Source organism: Phascolarctos cinereus, unplaced genomic scaffold (assembly GCF_003287225.1).
Source record: "Phascolarctos cinereus isolate Bilbo 61053 unplaced genomic scaffold, phaCin_HiC Scaffold_3;HRSCAF=262, whole genome shotgun sequence".
Classification (NCBI taxonomy): domain Eukaryota; kingdom Metazoa; phylum Chordata; class Mammalia; order Diprotodontia; family Phascolarctidae; genus Phascolarctos; species Phascolarctos cinereus.
The window spans coordinates 96,091,136-96,109,349 of NW_027555736.1; the positions used below are offsets into that span (position 1 = coordinate 96,091,136).

Consider the following 18,214-nt stretch of genomic DNA (forward strand, 5'->3'; position numbering starts at 1 on the left):
ATGCATATATACTTCATGATTTTTTTTATCAATTTATACCACTTTTTAATCACAATTTAGACAAATTTTTATCAATTTATTTATCATCTTTCCATACTGAAAAATGCTAACTTTTTTGGTCTCCACTTCCTCAATCATTTTAGTTACCCTTCTCTGGAATTTTTCTAGTTCCAACATATCTTTCTTGAAATGGAATGACAATCTGTGGGTGGGATGGCATGGCTTTGAGGTTTGTTCTTTGTTTTGAACTTATGATTTCATGAGGGAGGGGGTAGGAGGACAGGTAACTTCTTATGTGGAAACCCCATCTACCTAATGCAGTTTTATAGGGTTGCCTAGGACACTGAGGAGTTAAATGACTTACCCAAGGTCACACAGCCAGTGTATGTCAGAGGTAGGACTCAAACCCAGGTCTTCATGACTCCAAAGTTGATTCTCTACCCACTATTGCCATGCAGCCTATGTATACATACTTCCTAGTGATGGGCTATTGTGAATAACTTTTTGGTTGAAGTAGTCCAAGGAATAGCCTGCAGTGATTTCCTGATCTTTTTTCTTTGCTATTAACTGACATCAAGATCATAGATTTAGCATTGGAAGGGACCTTAGAGACTATCAAGTCAAACCCCTCATTTTACATAGGAAGAAACTGAGGCCCAAAGAGCTTAAATAAATTGCCCAATGTCACACAAGTAGTTAATGACAGAGGTGGGGTTTTGAACCTGAGTCCTTCAGTTGCAAACCCAGTGCTCCTTCTGCTGTATCACACTGCCTTACAACTAGTAGTTGGAAATTAGTATCCTATAAGTGTAATTAGGGTTGTTTTTTCATCAAGGCATTACATTGAATTTATTTATTTTTGCCCACATTTCTGTGTATTCATATAGTCTCTTACCCTAGGCCATACTCTACAGAGTGGCCTATTTAGAATAAAGATTGGCCTTGGAACCATAAGAACTCAGACTTAGCTCTGATGCTTATTAGCCAGTGGGACTTTAGACAAAGCCTTTCCAGACCAGTGGCCATAGCCATCACTCTGGGAAGCAGCCCTTTAGTATATGCAGCCAGGCTGCTTGCTCCTGGAGGGGCTGCAGTCATAGCTACTAAAGAGCCAGAAAAGAAAGTTCTTGCCCCAAAGTCCATAGCACACTGTCAAATGGTCCTACATCAGAAAGTGGTATCATTTTATCAGTAAAAATTACATTAAAGAAGAATTAACATCTGCTTTGCTATTGCAACCTAAGGACCATGGGACTTTTCCATCTGGCTTATAGCAAAAACCTTCTGTATGTGTAGACTCCCCCATTAGAATGTGAATTCTTTGAGAGCAGGGACACTCATACTTTTCTATCTGTGTCCCCAGCACTTAGCATAGTGCTTTCCCGAAACATAATCAATGCTTATTAAATGTTTCATTAATTTCACTTTTCTGATACCTGATTTTCTTTTCTCCCAAGGCTATGAGGGTCATATTGTTTAGCATAGTACCTGACATAGAGATACATGAAAAATATCTATGAACAAATAATATGCAGGGTGTCCCAGAAGTCTTATTGCAGTTTTAAACTTTAATAGCAACTAAAATGATCAAAGCAGTGGCGACATTAAAAAAATTAGCATTCTTTGGTCCCAAAATTCTTGGTGAGGTTCTAAGCTAACTGCACTAAGATTTTTGGGGACATCATGTATATATAAATATATCAAATATTTTGTCAGTCATGAATGAAATACATAATTAGTAACATACTTGTGCCTGGTATACTCATGGTTTATCCCCAGTAGGTTGGCATGATGCCCTAGCATAACTTAGTGTCATCTCTACCCTAGGACCATTCTGCCTTTTATTGATTACTTATAAAAATGCCCAAGAAAGATGCTCATAGAAGCTGTCAATTACTCTGAAACTTCATTGTCAATCCTTTCCCCTGAATAAAAGTACCAATTTCTCCCTACCATCTATTCTGAGTTCTGGCAAAAAATTAATTCTTGTCCATCAAATTCAGAAAATCCTGGTGTGGTCTGTCTCTGCTATAATGAATGCAGTAGTGGACAAATATCTTCCAGGTGATAAAAAAGTGGTTGTGTTTTACTTTAAGGATGAGAATGATTCATCCATACAAGTACTGGGCTGCATTCATTTAGACTTTCTGAAGAAGGAAGGTTTTGAAATTTCACATGTTAGTATTTAGTTGTGTAAATTAAGAAGAAAAGAAATAATATTAAATACCACGAGTTCTAAGGAGCCCCATTTCCTTATTTGTAAAATGTGTGTATTTGGGGGCAGGGGATTGCCCTGGGCAATCTCTAAAGATGCTTCCAACTCTTTTTAAAAAAATTTTTTTAATTTAATTTTTTATTTATTTTTATTTTAATTAATTGCTTCCAACTCTTAACATTCTAAAATTTCTGAGTTCTAATGCAACAACTTCACAGAACCTGTTAGGTGTTTATTTTCCATTGACTTTCCTGCAATTATATGCCACCTAGTGGTCAGGACTAGACTAGCAATTCTTTTTATCTTACAAGAGGGTCCCTGGGGTAGTTTGTAATCCAAAGGTGAACAGGTTGAAGAACTCTCTTGCCATATCCTTCATATTACCAAGCCAGGCCCAAACTTAGAATTAGAGAATGTTAAAAGCTAGAATGGACCGTATTATTGAACCTCTTAATTTACAGCTAAATGGTGGCATGGCTAGAGAACCAGACTTGGAATCAGACCTGAGTACAAATCCTGTCTCAAACAAATTATTATTATTAGGAAACTGAGGCACAGAGAGACATGGAGATTCTCACCCTAAAATCACAGACTGACAATGTCAGAACTAGAATCCAGTCTCCTGGCTCAGTCTACTCCTCCTTTCAGTATACCATTCTGACTTTCATCATCCCACACTGCCTTTATTTTACACTGTATATTATAACCCTTTTTTCTTCTTTTAGCTCTAGAACAGCTGCTTACAGAACTGGATGCTTTTTTGAAGATTCTAGACAAGGAGAACCTGAGTAGCACTGCTGTGGTGAAGAAGAGCTTCCTTACAGACCTCCTTCGGCTCTACACAAAGACCAGCAGTAAGTCCTGAGTCATCCTTTCCTGAGGGTGCTCCTCTTTTTTGATGCTCTACCTTTTTTGAAGTCTTGTGGGAAGGAAAAGATTATTTGTGGAATCATCTTTCCATTTCCAGATAATCTTTGCTCTGGATAGCAGAAAAAGTACTGGTTTGTGGTAATACAGGTTTGGGCAAGGGGAGGCAAGCAGGAATATGCAGAGTATATAATGTGGTAGAGTAGCATGTAGGCTCCTTGAGGGCAGGAATTATCTCACTTTTGTGCTGGTAGCTCTGTGCCCAACAGTAGTAGGAAATTTTTTAATGCTTGCTTAGTTGATCAAAGAGCAAAGTGGTAATTGGCTTATGCTTTAGCTTGAGGGATTTAGCCTAGATATAAAGAGTAAGGAGTCCTGGTGGGTTGAAGCATTTCTTTGGTCCCATCAGTAAAAGTGCCAGTGCCTTAGAGCAGCAGATGTTTTTCAAATAAGCTATTCTTTGCAGTGACTGGCTTTTGTGGTCTGGTGTGTTTACTCTGGAAAAGTTATTGGTGTAACCTTGACCTGAGGCAGAAAAGGAAGTTCAGGGAAACATGGTTTGGAGGCATTCAAAACCACAAAATCCTGAACTCTAGGTGTTTTTCAGGAGGGAAGAAGATGGCAATTTTCAAGGATTTTTGTTTTGTTTTGCTTTGCTTTTTTACTTTAAAAAATATTTGAGTCTTTGGGCTAGTAGAAGGGGATTTATCTATCTCCTTGCCTTCCTGGCAGAACATGACAGAACTTCTCCTAGGAAGTGAGAATCAGAGAAGGAAATGCCCCAACCCATGACCACCCCTTACTTGCCTCTCAGGAAGTTCTTCCTTATATTTAGTCTAAGAATCCACAGGCTAGAGCTTAATGAAGGCCACTTTCTCATATCTTCTTCTGCTCTTGGGGAAGGTAGTTTTTCAACCTCGATGAAATAGAGCTTCATATGCATGAAACTTACTGTATCCCCCTCGGTTTTCTCTGGGCTATACAGATTCTAGTCCCTTTACTTAGCACTCAGCCTCCAGTTAATTTGGGGAGTTCTCTCTTCTGAATTGTTTCACAGCTCTTGTCAATGTTTCCTAAGATTTCTTGTCATAAGTTATCTGAGCAATACCAAGTATTCATGAGCTTCACTTTAAAGAATTCAGGTATGGTATATGAAGATCCAGATTGCAAAGAAGATAAGTTATAGGATGATTAAAGATGGTTATATACTTTTTTTCTTTTGTGAGGCAATTGAGATTAAGTGACTTGCCCAGACTCTGATACCGGATTTGAACTCAGGTCCACCTGACTCCAGGACTGGTGTTGTATGCAGTGCACCACCTAGCTGCCTCAGGTTATACACTTTAAAAAGGATTTTACATGGCATTCCTTTAGATAGCTGCGACCTAGTCCATTCAAAATAGGAACTGACTTAAAACCATTGAATTAACTTATAATCTTTTGGGATTTTACTTATAACTTTACATGTAAAGCAAAGTAATCTTATGACAAGAAAGCGACCATATTCTAAACTGTCTCAGTGATTCCAAAGTAGTACTTGCTTTGTAAAACTAGGATTACATTACTAACATTGGCCTTTATCCAAAGTGATTTCTGGACCTTTTTATGTTGTATACAAAACCAGTCAGTCCCTGAACAATTTTAATTCAACATATATTTATTGATCAGAGAATCACAGACTTTCAGAGTAAGAAGGGGCCTCAGCACTCATCTAGTTCAACACAAACCTCAAAAGAATCCCTATGAAACATTTTGAACAATTAGGCCATTAGGCCTTTCCTTGAATAATGGCAATGAAGGGGAGCCCCCTCACTATGCCCTGAAGCATCCCATTCCACTTTTGAGTAGTTCTAATTGTTTGCAAGGCCTTCCTAACACCAATTTCCCCCTTTGCAACTTTCACTCATTGTTCTTAGCTTTGCCCTCCTGTGGCCAAACAACAATTATAAGCCTTCTTTTATGGGACATGACAAAGTAGATTAAAATCTGGCCTTGAAGTAAGGAAGACCTGAATTCAGTTTCTGACTCTGTCCCATATCTGTGCATCGCTATCACTGGACAAGGCAATTTTCTCAAAATTATAAATTGCTCTGAAGATGCCGATCTGCACCGGAAGAGAGAGCTTCCTCATCCAGAAATCCCCTCTACCAGTGAAATCATAGATTTAGTCCCTATCCCTTCCCAACAATGGCCTTTCAAGTATTTGAAGAAAGCTACAATATCAGGCCTAACTCTTCTGTAGGCTAAACCTCACCAATTCCTTCATCCAGTCTTTATAGGCAAGGAGTCAAAGACCTTCACCATCCTTCTGCTGAACATTCTCATCTCATCAATATCATCCCTAAAGTATGATGCCCAGAACTGAATGTACTAGTCCAGAAGCTGCCTGACTAGGGACAGGATTATAGGATTATTACTTCTTTATTCCTGGAAGCTATGCCTTTCCTAACATCCCAAGGACACATTCACTTTTTTTTAGGGGCTGCCATATCACACTTTTGACTCATGAAAACTTACATCTTTTTTGAAGATGCACATGTGCACGTGCACGCACACACACATGTCTCCATGTCTCCCCTTGTTTTGTACTTGGGAAGTCAATTTCTTGAGCCTGAGTATAAGACTTTATATCTGTCCCTACAGAATTTCATCTTATTAGATTCAGCTTAATGTTCCAGCCTACCATGATTTTTTTTTAATCCTGAATCTGTCATCCACCTCATTTTGTGTCATCTTCAAATTTGTTAAGAGTAGCATCCATGTCTCTAAAATGATTGATGTTCTTGTCTTTGTATTCTCTGTACTTAGCACAGCACCCAGCATTTAGTAGGCAACTAATAAATAATTGTTGAATGAATGTTAAGGAGTTCAATGCCAAGCATAGATTCCTGGTGCACTCCACTGAAGATGTCCTTCAAAGTTATCAAAAACCATTAAAGACAGCCCTTCAAACCTAACCCTATGTATGGTAACTATGTATCCTAGGCACTGTGGGGGAAAAGATGAAAACAACATAGCTCCTGCCCTCAAGGAGTTCATAGTTGAGCAAGAATGATAAGTCATAATAACTACAAAACAGAAATGAACCTGGTAAATTCACAGAAGTACAAATAAGAGACTATAAGGACATGGAGAAAGGAGGATGCTTGTAGATTATCTTGCCTGTTTATTTTTGCATCTTTTTGGCACAGCGCTCAGCACATAATAAGCACTTAATAAATGAACAAATGTTTTTCATTCCTTCATTCATTGTGGCTGTATTAAAGGGGCAGGGCACAGTATCAAGAAAGCCTGCATTTGAGTGGGTCTTACCGAAGACTTCGAGCTCCATAGGATTTAGACCAAGGAGACATAGTCTACCAAACATGACAATCTGCCCTACTAGGAAATTAGATTAGTCTGAGAAGATTTTATTGCAGATAAAAGATGCTATTTTCCTCCATAAAGCTTATCAAAATTTAAACTTTAGTGGGAAATATTTCCCCATACTCTTATCATCTTAAAATGTTTAATGTTGTATGTATTTCCAAACATTTTGGGGAGTCTAAAAGTTAAAAGATTTATTTCTTAAAGGTAAATACTACATTCATGTCATGTGGTCTTTAATTTTATTACTTTAAAAAAACTTCTTGGCATCTTTGGCAAGCCACCTATGAATGGAGGGGTCTGTACAGTGGTATTTATTTATTAAGGACGTGACTAGGTACTGTTTATTGTACCTCATGCTACTAGAGAATGGTCAGCCATTTTTGTCTCTTTTGTCAGGCCAGGTACAATCAGAAACAAGCTTTTATTCAGCTAAATGCTCTCCTGGATGTCACAGAATCTTAGAATTACAAAGGACTTTGGAGACCATCTTATTTTTCAGATGAGGAACACTGAGGCCCAGGAGGGGTAAGGGTTTGCACAAGATCACACAGGTACTTAGTGACAGAGCTGAGGTAAAACCTAGCTCTCTTGTTCCTGGCTGAATGGCACCCCTCTGCCTCTTCTCCACACAGACATCCTGTTGCCTATCCTTATCATATTCTAGCAGCTGCCTTGTCAAATGGACGGACATGTGAAGTACTCTTTTGGCCCCGACAAAACCACTTTTTCTTTTGTAGCTCTTCTCAAAAGCACCTAAAGTTCTCCTTAACCCCTCCGCAACCACCCAGTGCTCAGAGAAATACCACCCCTGTCCCCACTATAAGTGTCATTATACAATGAAAATTTCAAGCCAAGTGTTGGCTTATACAAATATGAAACTCTCTCACATTGAATGTTATATGTTCTTACCAGAATTGGTTCATTGCATGTTTTTCCACTGATGGATATGGATAAGGTATGATCTGTCCAGAGATTTTATTAGTATGTACTAAGTTAAGTTACACCAGAATGGCAAAAATATTAATTTTGGCTAGTAATTTAACCACTGCATGCCTCAGTTTCCTCAATTGTAAAATTAGGGTTTTGCACTTCATTGATCTCTTAGCCTCCCCAACCCCCTACCCCTCAAACCAGGCTCTAAATCTATGATCTTTACCCTTCAACAATCCAGACTGGTTGATTTGATCTCATGATTTTGCCTAGTTGGGTGTTTTTATCTGGGTTTATCATCTGGGGAATATAAGATGCACCCATGTCAAGGGTCAAGAGCACTTGAGCTCCATATGACAGTGTTTTGGATGGATCTGAGCACACAGGTACTGCAATAATGAGTTAATCTTAGCCAAATACATAAGTTCCTGATGACAAAGTAAATACTACTGAATAGGCCTTTCCATGTGTGGAAGCATGCCAAAAATAAGAGAACATTATTTGTTAAAGGAGCAAAGTTATTGTTAGTAATAACAACGAGAGTAACTTAGTATCCTAACTGGCATTTGTATAACATAGTACACTAAAGCCTTACTCAGATGTGCCCTGGCTGCCCAAGGTTCTCATACGCTCTGCTAAGGCCACACAAGCTCTGTCAGATCCCACCAGGCTGAAAAGGATTTCAGTGCTAGCCAGGAATGCAACACAGGCCTGCTGTCCAAGGACTCACCTAGCTAAACTTGGAAAAGCTCATCACCAGAAGGGTGGTCGTGCCGTGATGATTTTTTTCCCCTCATCACAGCAACTCAGGACAATCTGCTGCCGAGGCAAAAAGAAGAAGCTGAGGTCTGCATCTGTGGAGGGAATTCTCACACAGGTGAAATCACAGAACCTTTAAATATTGAAGTAAATGTTTCTACTTTATCAGTCTACTCTCAATAATATTAACTGAAAGTTGGCATCAACAACCCTGTGAAATCAGTTATCGATGTTATTGCTACCATTATCTTTACCATCATCTCTGCATTGAAGGTGAAAAAGTCGAACAGAGATACAATAAAGGACTGACCCTGCTTCCTTGGAAGGGAGGAAGGGAGGAAACGAGGAGAGAGAACAGACTTGAGCTTTGATTTCATTGGTTTAAGAACTTCCCAATCAGTGAGTTAGTCAGCAGGTACCTATTAAGTGCTTTACAATGCATTAGGCATTGTGCTAAGTGCTGGGGATACAAAGAAAGGCAAAGACGTCATCCCTGTTCTCAGGGAGCTCACATTCTAATGAGGGAGACAGTATGTTAACAACTATGAACATACAAGATACACACAGGATGAATGGGAGGTAATCTCAGAGGGAGGTCACTAGCAGTAGGAGGGAAGGGAGGACCAGGAAAGGCCTCTTGCTGAAGGTGGGATTTGAGCTGAGTCTTGAAGGAAGCCAGTAAATAAAGAGAGAGGAGGAAGAAAATTCCAGGCCTGAAGGATCACTAGTGAAAAGGGATGGAGTTATGGTTGAGCAACAGCAAGGAGGCCAGGTAGAGGAGAATAAAGCATAAACAAATACAAAAAGACTGAAAGTGCCCTCCAGCCATGCAGATTGGTACCTGCTCTGCAACTGAAAGTCTTGAAGACTCTCCTCAGGCATTGAGAGGTAACTGAAGTACCCAGTGTCAAACAACCATCCAAGGTCCAAAGCGGGACTTGAATTTAGGTTCTCCTGACTGAAGCCAGCTCTCTGCCCATTATACCACACTGCTCCAGGTACAAACAGATGGTGAGTAGTGGAGCTGGGACTGGAACCTTGGCTTCAGTGTTCTCATTTACTAATTAACTGAATTGATCAGCTACATATAGTTAGAAAATCTGAACTAAAGGGCCACCTGAGAAATACAGGAGATTTCTAAGATGAGGTAACTGTGCTGTTTTGTCTTTTGAATAAAGACAATATTCTTAATGCATTATAAATAGAGTATGCCATAGTGGACTAACCTTTGAGGTATGGGCAAGGCATAAAGCAGGTTTCTTGACTAGTATGACTTTATTTTCTAAAGGAGTGGCTTGCTTCCAAAGGAGCTCCAATATACCAAACTGGAAAGAAAGTGGATGGCACATTTTTACCTCCTTAAAACATCCTCACCGGTACCCATATAAACATTGCACACAGTGACACACATCTGGAAGGCAATCTTGTCATTTTCTAACTGTTCAAACCTCCCCTCTGTGGTACCAACTTAGGCCAGAGCTGTTGCCTCATGCTTTCAACAAAATCCCAGTTCCTTAGGTCACAGAATAGCTATTTGATTAAAGCAGTTCACCTTAAAGGGTATGGAAAGCTTACCCTTACTAAGGAATATCTGTGTTTTAAAAGAGGAGTTTATTAACACAAAGTAATTTCTAATTGGTAGAACAGGGAAGAGAATTTTTTAACAGGGGTCTCTCCTTGTTCACTTGTTCACTCTAGTGGCCACCTATGGTACATGCATGCCAGAAAATTGGGCTGGAGAAGGGAGTAGTCAGCAACATGGCACCCCAATTTGGAAGGACTGCTGACCCCCAGAATCAGTTCTTTTTAGACCAGCTCAAATTCCTGATTCCTTTTGCATCTATATTTTTCGATAAGGCAGATAAAAATAGGATCTCCTTAACACAAGCAACAGTAACCTGGCAGTATAACCAAGTTCTCCATCATCTTTTCTTTCGGTAAGAGTTAAAGTGAATCTTGCCTTTTGTTACTCCGTAGGTTCTGATGAGGAATATATTTACATGAACAAAGTTACAACCCATAAGCAGCCACCTGTGGAGATAGAAGACAAAGGAAAAGACAAAGACAAAGGTATGGGATCTGGGCCAGGGCTGCTGATTGGTGGGGTGGGACTTGTATCCTGGAGGGGAGTGGTGACAGGGAGCATCTGCCACATTCTTCCATGACCCTAAGCATCAAAGCTTTGGCTGAGACTGGGGAGCTATTCCTGGGAGCTGTGTTTTAGAGAATGGTATTTTGGGATGGCAGTAATCTATTCTTTAGCTGGAAGATTATATTTTGGGATGACAGTACTGTATTCTTCAGCTGGAGGATGGTATTTTGGGATAACAGTATTCTGATTTTCAACGAGTCATATGCCCATTTCTTGAAGTGTACCTGTCTCTTAACCTTTTTTGTTATAGATTCCTTTGACAATCTGGTATAGCCTATGGACTACTTCTCAGAATATTGTTTTTAAATACATAAAAGAAATGCATAGGATTACCAAGGAAAACAATTAAATAAAATGCAATTATCAAAATGTTCAAAAAAATACCAGGTTAAGAATTCCATCTTTTGGGACTGAATATCTCTACCAGAGGTGGGGAACCTGCAGCCTCGAGGCCACGTATGGCCCTTTAGGGTCTCAAGTACAACCCTTTGACTGAATCCAAACAAAGTTGATGCCACATGTGGCCTCAAGGCCACAGGTTCCCCCACCCCTGCACCCACTTGATCATTCAAATCATCATCAGGATGAGGAAGTAACATTTCTAGTATTATAAACTAAGCCACTTTGGGTGCTTTACTTCTAGTCTTATATACATTTTTTGATTAGACACATGTGTTTCCTATCCCTAAATTATCTTAGAATCTGAGTAACTTCTTTGACGTTTGAAAACATATCTTAAATCTTTATGATATCTCTTACTTTTCAAAACATTCTGACAATGAATGTGTTATCTCATTTTATCTTCTAACAGTTCTATGAGATTAGTATTGAATTGAGAAGGGTGAAATGATTTTTACCAAGATTATATAGTTAATTAAAATGATGAGATTAGAATTTAGATGTTGTGACTCCTGTATCCTTACTCATTCCCCTAAGCCACCCTGCCCTCTAACATAAAAATTTGGATTGAATTAACAGGGATGATATCTAGCTGAGTTCATTCTTTTTTTTCTCCCTTATCTTTTTTTTTCTTCCTTCCTTCCTTCCATCCATCCATTTAGGCTGGAAATGCAGTGGCTACTTCGTAAACTCAACCCCACTACTGACCTTTTTCATTTCTGATCTAGGATGATTTTCCCCTCCTTAGTCAAGGCAGCCTGGTGGCAGCTTGCTTCCAGGGACTTATCATATTGGATGTGAGACTTAGTGCAGACACCCATCATCTTAGTGTAGTGCAGCTCAGAACTCCCAGGTTCAAGTGATCCACCAGCTTTAGCCTTCCTGGTAGCAGGGATGACAGGCATTTGCCATCATGATTGGCTAAGACTCCTTTTTAAGGTCCTGAAGGTAACCTACAGGCTGTTAAATTGACTATTTAGTATATCACACATATTTCTCTTAAGGGTATTAGTTATCAAATTTTTAAAAAAATTAACAGGGCTTTTCCACAAAACACATGACTATTTGGTGCCACTTGTTTTTAGACATGATTCCCTCACTCTCTGCCTCCAAACCTCAGCTAAAGTATCTCTTTTGAGTGGTGGCCAATCTGCCAAAAACAGCTTGCCTGCTGGATAAATTATGGGATGGAAAGAACCATAATCACAGGGTAAACACTGAGTCTCTCTATATAGCAATCAGTCTTGCAGGTCTAATGATTACTGAAGATACTGTGGTCTGCACCATTTTTGACCCAGGGGAGTTGGGGAAGGAACATTCCAGAAATCCAAAACAGGTTCCTCCAAAAGAATTTTTCCTGTAGCTGAGGTGCTACGGCATTGTAATCTTAGAGAGAAGATATTGCAGTCTTCAAAGTAGTTCCTCAGCACATCCCACCAGGCTTCCTTCTCAGATGTAACTCCTGTGCATAAGATTGTATTCTACTGTGAAATAGACACGTCACACTAACATTTCTCCATTTTCTTCTTTGCAGCACTGAATGTCTCAGATCCTCTAACCAACGGAGAATTGGTACAGCACTTATCTGCCCCACAGAAGAGCCTACCTGATCTCCCACCTCCTAAAACAGTAAGTGTCCAGTGTTGGGTCCTGATTCCGCAAACCTTGGCCTCCTCCAGCTTTTGGTGGTTGTTATTGACCACGATAAATTGATTTTAGCTAAGGTAATTTTTTGAACACCTGCTATGTGTTTAGATTTATGTTAGACACTGTGAGGTACACAGAAGCACAATAAAACCTGAATCTTTAGGTCAGGTAGTTTATAATTTAGCTATGAAGATAAGCTCATAGAACTTGAAATTGTTGTAGACAAGAAAGTAACTCAACTATTTTTCTGAAATTGTCTTCTCCAGTGTTACTTCTGATCCCTTAATTGCTAAATCCAAAGGCCTTTTCTCATTCTTCCTCCTTCTTGACTTTTATGCAGTATTTTATACCATTGGGCACCTCTTCTTCCTGGACACTCTCTCCTCACTTGGATATGACACTGTTTCCCCTGGTTCTCCTACAGGGCTGATTGTTTCTCAGTTTCCTTTGCTGAATCATCACCCATGTTCCATCCCCTAAGAAGGGTATTCCCTAAGACTCTGTCCTGAATCTTCTCTTCTGTTTCTGAATCAGTTACCATGGGTTCAATTATTTCTATGCATATGACTCCCAGATACTTTTGTCCAGCCTAATCTCTTTCCTGAGTGCTGGTTCCATACTTGTTGGACTTTTCCAAACTGCTTTTCCACTAGGTACCTCAATATATCCAAAATGAGATTCATCATCTTGCCCCTAAACACACTTATTCTCTAGACTTCAAACTTCCCCTTATTCTTATTTTCTTACAGTTACCTGGGTTTTCAACATCATTCTCCCTCTTGACTCTTCTTCCCCCAACCTCTTGTACAAAAAACTGTTATGTCTTATCAATTCAGCAACATCTCTCTACATCCATCTTTGTTTTATTCCCACTGAGATGACCATCAGGTAAGTTTAGGCCAGTTATCTCCTACCAGCATTATTGTGATGGCTTCCTAACTGTTTTCCCAGCTATTCTTCTCTTCCCTCTCACCTGTTCCCTACACTGCTACCAAAATCACCTAAGGCACAGGTTTGACCATGACATTCCCTTGCCCAAAGAATCTTCAGTATTGCGTTACCATTTATACAGTAAAATACAGATGACTCAGACATTTAAAGCACTTCAAATTCTAGCTTTTCCAGGTTTCTGCCTTTTGGTTATTCCATATTGTGGCCAAATTGGCCTGCCTAACCTCGACATGCTATTTTCCTAGCACACTTTTATACCAGCTGACTACCTGTACCTCTTAGTCAGCCAAAAGACATTTGTTAAGGGCCTATTATGTATCAGGTACTATGCTAAGCAGTGGTGGGGAAAGAGTCAAAAGACATTCCCTGCCCTCAAGAAGCTTGTGGTGTAATGGGGAGACCATAAGCAAACAAATATGTATGAACAAGCTATTTATAGGCCAAGTAGGAAGTAGATAAGAAAGGGAATATGCTAGAATTAAGAGGGAAAAGTTTCCTGTAGAAGATGAAATTCTAGTTGGCACTTGAAAGGAAGTCAGAAGGGTGGAAAATGAGGGATGGCATTCCAGGCATGAGGAACAATGAAAGAAAATGGCCAGAGCTGAGAGATTGAGTGTTTTCTTTGTGCAATAGCAAGGAAGCTGATGTCAATGGATCTAATAGAATCCTAATCTTCATTTTAGGCTTAGTTCATGTGCTGTCTCCTATAAGAAATCTTTCCCCTTAGTAGCATTAATACTCTTTCCACTTGAAATTATGGTATGTTTTCTTTTGTTTATATGTGGTACTCCACTCCTCCCAATAAAATGTTAGCTCCTTGAGGTTACTGGCAGTGCTTTGAAATAGTTTGTTTGTTGTCCTTCATAATAGAAGAGGACCAAAATGACATCACGATGTTGGGGTTATTGTGTCCAACTGTGTCTGATTAAACCAATACCACTTCAGAAGACTTTAGCACAGGTTGGGTTAAATAGTACATATGAACATTTGGAATGGAGATGTCTCTAAATTTGCACAGCTCACATTTCTTTTGAGTACTGCAGTTCTGCTTTGTTCATAGAGCACAGTACCTTCTTTGATGCAGGCATAGCATGCTAGGCAGTCCTGTGCCAGTGTCTCCCAGGTCTCATAATTGTGACAGAATATAATTTAAGTGCTGAGTTAAGGGTATATGCTTGGAAATAGAAATCAGTGAAGGTTAGAGTGATCAAGGAAGGCTTCATGGAGAAAGGAGAGAACTTGAGTGAGGTCTTAAAGGATGGATGGCAGATGAGAAGTTACTCATTCTGGCTACAGCATTAAGCAGCATTACACAGGCAACTGCTTTCCACTTATGTTGTTTGCATGGAGTATTGGCTTGTAAAGATGACAAACAAAGTCTCTGCCACGTCCATTATTAAATGTAATTTTTATTGCATTATGATCTGAAAAGGGTGCATTTACTATTTCTGCATTTGATTGTGAGGTTTTTATGTTCTAATACATGGTCAATTTTTGTGTAGGTGCCATGTACTGGTGAGAAAAAGGTATATTCCTTTCTGTTCCCATTCAATTTTCTCCAAAGATCTATCATATTAAATTTTCCAGAATTTTTATTCACCTCCTTCTTTCTTGTTTACTTTTTGGTTAGGTTTATCTATTTTTGAGAGGGGAAAGTTGAGATTCCCCCACTAGTTTAGTTTTATTATCTATTGCCTCTGGTAACTCATTCAACCTCTCCTTCAAAAATTTAGATGCTATACTACTTGCTGCATATATGTTTAGTATTCATATGACTTCATTGTCTATGGCACCTTTCAGCAAGATATAGTTTCCTTCTTTATATCTTTTAATGAGACCTATTTTTGCTTTTGCTTTGTCTGAGATCATGATTGCTATTCCTGCTTTCTTTGCTTCAGTTGAAGCATGATAGATTCTGCTCTAGCCCCTTACCTTTACCCTGTGTGTATCTCTCTGCTTCAGATGTGTTTCTTGTAAACAGCATATTGTGGGATTCTGGTTTTTAATCCGTTCTACTGTCTGCTTCTGTTTTACGGGTGAGTTTATCCCATTCACATTTGTGGTTATGATAATTAACTGCGTATTTCCCTCCATGCTATTCTTTGGTAATCCCTGCTTCTCTCTTACACTTTACTTTACTCTTTCCCTCTTCACAATCTTTCCCTCTTCTGATCACCACCTTCCCCAATATATCCTCCCTTTTATCAGTCCCCCCCTCCCTTCTATTATCCCATTTTACTTCCTTCTTAATTTTGTTTTTTGGGTGAGGCAATTGGGGTTAAGTGACTTGCCCAGAGTCACACAGCTAGTGAGTGTTATGTGTCTGAGGCCTGATTTGAACTCAGGTCCTCCTGAGTCCAGGGCTAGTGCTCTATTCACTGCACCACCTACCTGCCCCAGCCCCATTTTACTTCCTTATAGAGTAAGTAGATTTCTATATCCAGCCAATTGTGTATGTTATTCCCTCTTTGAGCCAATTTTGATAAGAGTAAGGTTTAAGCTTTGCCTACCACCCTTCCCCACCCATTTCCCCCTCTATTATAATAACTCTTTCATGGCTCTTTTATGTGGGATAATTTACCCCATTCAACTTCTCCCCTCCTTCTTGTGGAATTTTCTTTGTCTCCCCTTTGTTTTGTTTTTGGGGGTATCATCCCATTAAAATTGCCTTATATCCACACCCTCTGTCTACATATATTTCTTCTAATTGCTCTTATAGTGATAAAGTTGTTAAGAATTACAAATATTATCTTGCCATATAGAAATATAAATAGTTTAATCTTATTGAATTTTTCATATTTTCTCTTTGTTGTTTCTTTTTTAACCTTTTTATGTTTCCCCTAAGTCTTGTATTTGGAGGTCAAATTTTTTTATTCAGCTCTGTTCTTTTAATTAGAAATGCTTAAAAGTCCTCTATTTCATTAAATATCCATTTTTTTCCCTGAAAGATTATATTCAATTTTGCTGGGTAGGTGATTCTTGGTTTTAATCCTAATTCCTTTGCCTTCCGGTATATCATATTCCAAACCTTCTGGTTCTTTAATGTGGAAGCTGCCAAATCCTGTGTAATCCTGATGGTAGCTCCATGATATTTGAATTGTTTCTTTTTGATTGCTTGTAGTATTTTCTCCTTAATCTGTGAGCTCCGGAATTTGGCTATGATGTTCCTAGGAGTTTTCATTTTGGGACTTCTTTCAGGTGGTAATTGGTAAATTCTTTCGACGTCTTTTTTGCCCTTTAGTTTTAATATATCAGGGCAGTTTTTTTTTTAATAATTTCTTGAAAGATTGTCCAGGATTTTTTTTATAATAGCTTTTGGGTAGTCTAATAATTTTTATATTATCTCTCCTGGATCTATTTTGTAGGTCGGTTGATTTTCCAATGAGAAATTTTACATTTTCTTCTATTTTTTCACTTTTTTATTTTGTTTGATCATATCTTGATATCTCCTGGAGTCATTAGTTTCCACTTGTTCAATTCTAATTTTTAAGGAATTATTTTCTTCTGTGAGCTTTTGTACTTCCTTTTCTATTTGGCCAATTCTGTTTTTTAGGAGTTGTTCTCCTTGGTAAATTTTTGTACATCTTTTCCTGTGCTATTGACTCTTTTTTTGTATACATGATTTTCTTGCATTACTCTCATTTCTTTTCCCAATTTTGCTTCTACTTCTCTAATTTGCTTTTTAAAATCCTTTTTAAAAATTGTTTTCCAGCTTTCTGCTTTTCTTCTAATCTTGGTTGCATTGGCTTTGTTTGTGCAAAAACTTTTCAATTTAATGTAATCAAAATCATCCATTTTGCTTTCATAATGTTCTCTATCTACAATTTTTTTTTACAGCCAGTGTCTCTGATAAAGGCCTCATTTCTTATATATAGAGAACTGAATCAAATTTAAAAGAATACAAGTCATTCCCCAGTTGATAAATGGTCAAAAGATATGAACAGGTAGTTTTCAGATGAAGAAATTAAAGTTATCGATAGTTGTAAGAAAAAATGCTCTAAATCATTATTGATTAGATAAATGCAAATCAAAACAACTCTGAGGTACCACATTGCATCTATCAGATTGGCTAACATGACAAAACAGGAAAATGATAAATGTTGGAAAAGATGTGGGAAAATTGTAACACTAATGCATTGCTGGTGGAGTTGTGAACTGATCCAACCCTTCTGGAGAGCAATTTGGAACTAGGCCCAAAGGGCTATAAAACTGTGCATATCCTTTAATCCAGCAATACCACAAATCACATTTTTCTTTTAGGCTTCACATGTAGCAATTTTGACACTTCCTCTTCTATGTTTATGCCTTGATCCTCCCTATCACCATAGTAACTTCTATAATCAAACTCTTTTTTTGGGGGGCTCATTTTTTTTCTGCCTTTTTTTGTGATTTGGTGTTTTTATATGAGAGTTGGGCTCTGGTCCTGCACTGTCCCAGGCTTTTTGGGCTGGGGCTCTGAGTCTTATTACTGGCTTTCACTGGGTGTTGGGGCTTAGATGCTTGCTTTCTCTGGAGGGGGAGGCTTCCCTTCTGGCTTGTACGGGGGGGGTGGGGCCTCCTTGTTGGCCTCCTCTGGGTGTGGGGTTTAGCTGCTGGCCTGCTCCAGGGGTGGGGCCTTGTTACTAGGGTGCTATGGTAACAGAGTCTTTCTGGTAGCTGGCCCTGGAGGAGGGATTTTGTTGCTAGTCTTCCCCATGGGTGGGGTCCTGCTGCTGGTTTTCTATGGAAATGGGGTCTCTCCACTGGTAGCCCCAGTGGCAGATTCTCACTGTTGGCCTCTTCTGGGACAGATCTTAACTAATGGCCAGCAATGGAGTTAAGGCCTTGCTGGGGGTGGTGTCACTGGAGTGGGCCCTTGCTGAACTGCACAGACTGCTCACTTGCCTAGGGGGCTGCTGACTTGCAGGAGGGTGGACCCTTGCTGG

At 39.1% G+C, this 18,214-nt stretch overlaps 1 protein-coding gene across 9 annotated transcripts in view; it reads left to right on the forward strand.

Annotated features, from left to right (window-relative positions):
* Nucleotides 1–18,214, forward strand: part of AFAP1L2 (actin filament associated protein 1 like 2) — a 127,067-nt gene that overhangs the window by 62,142 nt on the left and 46,711 nt on the right. For all 9 annotated transcript variants that reach the window (XM_020988108.2, XM_020988110.2, XM_020988114.2 and 6 more), the window contains 3 exons: nucleotides 2,941–3,069; nucleotides 10,118–10,210; nucleotides 12,226–12,320. In XM_020988108.2, the coding sequence (XP_020843767.1) occupies nucleotides 2,941–3,069; nucleotides 10,118–10,210; nucleotides 12,226–12,320 (317 nt within the window). The remainder of the gene's footprint in view (nucleotides 1–2,940; nucleotides 3,070–10,117; nucleotides 10,211–12,225; nucleotides 12,321–18,214) is intronic.